At 53.6% G+C, this 3,360-nt stretch overlaps 1 protein-coding gene across 1 annotated transcript; it reads left to right on the top strand.

Moving 5' to 3' along the window:
- Window positions 1-246: 246 nt before the first annotated feature.
- On the top strand, window positions 247-2,996 carry LOC129500914 (cone-rod homeobox protein). The gene is made up of 3 exons (XM_055311814.1): window positions 247-346; window positions 1,138-1,289; window positions 2,349-2,996. The coding sequence occupies exons 1-3, from the start codon at window positions 247-249 to the stop codon at window positions 2,994-2,996; spliced, it is 900 nt and encodes a 299-aa protein (XP_055167789.1).
- The last annotated feature ends 364 nt before the right edge of the window (window positions 2,997-3,360 follow it).

A 3,360-nucleotide genomic window follows, 5' to 3' on the forward strand; every position in this document is an offset into this window, starting at 1 on the left:
GCTTCAGCTGGTTTTACAGATGGGGTCTTGGGGAAAAGCTTTACCCACCTTAAGAGGAAGGCCATTTTATAGGTGTGGAAACTGAGGCACAGAGAGATTAGGTGCCCAAGGTCCCACACCTAAGAAGAGTCTGAAGCAGGACTTGGACCTGAGCCTGCTGGTAACCATGTAGTAACTGGGGAGTATCTGAGCGCCCCCTCCTCTCTTGCAGGCCCGCAGACCTGGGCCGCAGTCTCCCCAAAGATCATGATGGCGTATATGAACCCGGGGCCCCACTACTCGGTCAACGCCTTGGCCCTCAGCGGTCCCAGCGTGGATCTGATGCACCAAGCTGTGTCCTATCCAAGTGAGTACGGTCCTTCTCCCGGCCACCTCAGTTCTTGGTCGCCGCCCCTGGGGTCCCTTGTCCTTGGGAAGAAGATAGGAACTTACTGGGGTGACATCAGAGCCACAGACCAGCCATATGTAGACATTTGCATGTGCCAAAAACTTCTAAGCTTTTCTACACCATCTGGGTGTTCATAGCAATTTGGGATATGGTTCCCTCTTTTACATACTTTATATTCTAGGAGTAGTTGAATACTCTCAGTGGCATGTTTCTTTTCTTTTCTTTCTTTTCTTTTCTTTTCTTTCTTTTCTTTAAAATATTTATTTGAGAGAGTGCGTGCACAAGGCGGAGAGGGGCAGAGGGAGAAGCAGGCTCACCACTGTGCAGGGAGCCCGATTCAGGGCTCCATCCCAGAACCCCGGGACCATGACCCAAGCTGAAGGCAGATGCTCAACCGTTGAGCCATCCAGGCACCCCTCAATGGCATGTTTCAACTGAAAATGTCTTGGTACATAAAAACTTTTAGAAAGGAGATAAAAGTCAAACTCATACACTTTCTAACAGGGCTAACGCCTGTTCTCAAGCTGAAGCATGAGCCCCAAAATGACAGGCAAAGAGGAGTCCCATTTCCCAGGGGGGCAGAGTAAGGTCTACAAGGTCAGGGAATAGGTACAAACTGCTTTTGGGGAGATGAACCCCCAGAAAGGGCTTCCCGGCATCCTATGGAACCTTAGGGCCTCCCGCAAGTGGACAAAGAGAACGGGAGGGCCAGGTCACCCAACAGTCCCGTCACCCTGTCCCCATCTTAGGTGCCCCAAGAAAGCAGCGGCGGGAGCGGACCACCTTCACCCGGAGCCAGCTGGAGGAGCTAGAGGCTCTGTTCGCCAAGACTCAATACCCGGATGTGTATGCTCGAGAGGAGGTGGCTCTGAAGATCAACCTACCTGAGTCCAGGGTTCAGGTGCGGTGTTCTGGTCCCTGGGCCCCTTGCAGCCCTTCCTGGGACCCAGAGTGAAGGAACAGGGGGCGGGAGGTAATCATAGAGTAACAGCCAAAGTCATGTATAGCCCTAATAACTCCTTACCCTCATCACTGTCCCTTACACTTCCCTCCACCCTCTTTGCCAGCCACACCTGCTGGTTCCCCTAACACACCTCCCAAGCACACCCTGGCCCCAGGCCCTTTGTACTCCCTGTTCCTTCTACCTAGAAGGTTTATTCCCCATCACTTTGCTCAAGTCTTTGCTTATCAACAAATCAGGTCACTGTGTTCTTCAATGAGACCTAGATGGACCTTCGCATTTAAACTTACAATGTCCCCCGACACCCCACTTTAGTGCCCCCTCCTCCAGCTCAGTTGGTTCTTCCACAGTACCGATCTTCTAAAATATGATGCAATGTACTTACTGTATATTTATAATCTGTCACCCACAACAAGAATATCAGCTCCACGGATGTAACCCCAAAGTAGTAGTTCATGCATGTTTATTAATTTTTTTTAAGATTTTATTTATTTATTCATGAGACACAGAGAGAGAGAGAGAGAGGCAGAGACACAGGTAGAGGGAGAAGCAGGCTCCATGCAGGGAGCCCTATGCGGGACTCAATCCCGGGACTCCAGGATCACGCCCTGGGCCCGAGGCAGGCGCTAAACCGCTGAGCCACCCAGGGATCCCCATTGCATGTTTATTCATTGATTGAAGGGATGGGTGGATAAGTGTACATATGTGCGTTTGTATGATAGTATGTGTGTGTGCACAATTATATACACAACTGCATGTGCGCTTATATGTATGTACATATGATTGTGTGTGTGTGTAATTGCAGATGTGAATGACGGGACAGACAGATGGATGAATGGATGGATGGATGGACAGATAGAGCACCCCATAACTGACGGCAGGGTAGGGGCATGTGACTGTGGCGTGTCTCACTAATAAACACCATCATTCCAGGGAACCATGGAGGATACTCCGGGGCTCCCTCCCCACTCACCACCCCATCTCCCCTCTTCCCCCCAGGTTTGGTTCAAGAACCGCAGAGCTAAATGCCGACAGCAGCGCCAGCAGCAGAAACAGCAGCCTCAGCCCCCCGGCGCACAGACCAAGGCTCGTCCTGCCAAGAGGAAGGCAGGCATGTCGCCAAGATCCTCCTCGGACGTCTGTCCAGACCCCCTAGGCATCTCAGACTCCTACAGCCCCCCTCTACCCGGCCCCTCAGGCTCTCCTACCACGGCCGTGGCCACCGTGTCCATCTGGAGTCCAGCCTCAGAGTCCCCTTTGCCTGAGGCCCAGCGGGCGGGGCTGGTGGCCTCGGGGCCACCCCTGACCTCCACACCCTACGCCATGACCTACGCCCCTGCCTCTGCTTTCTGCTCCTCCCCTTCGGCCTACGGGTCTCCGAGCTCCTATTTCAGTGGCCTGGATCCCTATCTTTCCCCCATGGTGCCCCAGTTGGGGGGCCCAGCCCTCAGCCCCCTTTCAGGCCCCTCCGTGGGCCCCTCCCTGGCCCAGTCCCCCACCTCCCTGTCAGGCCAGAGCTATGGCACCTATAGCCCCGTGGACAGCTTGGAGTTTAAGGACCCCACAGGGACCTGGAAGTTCACCTACAACCCCATGGATCCTCTGGACTACAAGGATCAGAGTGCCTGGAAGTTTCAGATCTTGTAGAAGATCCTCTTCTGTATGTCTCTCTGCATCTCATCTCAACCCGGCATCCCCGGGAAAGCAGTGGGGCTGGCCCTTCCTCCAAAAGTTGTGGCCTCTCTGGCCTCGTGTGTGGAGTAGCCCACCACAGTCCATCCCCCTCTCCCCGGGACAGTCTCCTCACTCTCCGGGGCAGTTCAATAGATCTTAGTAACCCTCCACCCAGCCCCGCCTCACCATGGATGCTGGCTGCCATTTTAACCATGAGCCCTGGACTCCAGAAACTGGTGCTAAGAATGTGCTCTGAGATGAAATTAAACCAAATTCAAGTAGTCAGTTTAGGGGTCCTGGTCAGGTCAGAATCGAGATGCCCTGGAACAGACAGGTA

Source organism: Nyctereutes procyonoides, unplaced genomic scaffold (genome assembly GCF_905146905.1).
Source record: "Nyctereutes procyonoides isolate TBG_1078 unplaced genomic scaffold, NYPRO_anot_genome, whole genome shotgun sequence".
NCBI lineage: Eukaryota > Metazoa > Chordata > Mammalia > Carnivora > Canidae > Nyctereutes > Nyctereutes procyonoides.

Excerpts from the sequence above, each read along its gene's own strand:
- LOC129500914 (XM_055311814.1), top strand. The coding sequence starts at position 247 with ATGATGGCGTATATGAACCCGGGGCCCCACTACTCGGTCAACGCCTTG. Across the intron at positions 347-1,137 it reads CCAAGCTGTGTCCTATCCAA|GTGCCCCAAGAAAGCAGCGG; the intron begins GTGAGTACGGTC and ends TCCCCATCTTAG. Across the intron at positions 1,290-2,348 it reads TACCTGAGTCCAGGGTTCAG|GTTTGGTTCAAGAACCGCAG; the intron begins GTGCGGTGTTCT and ends TCTTCCCCCCAG.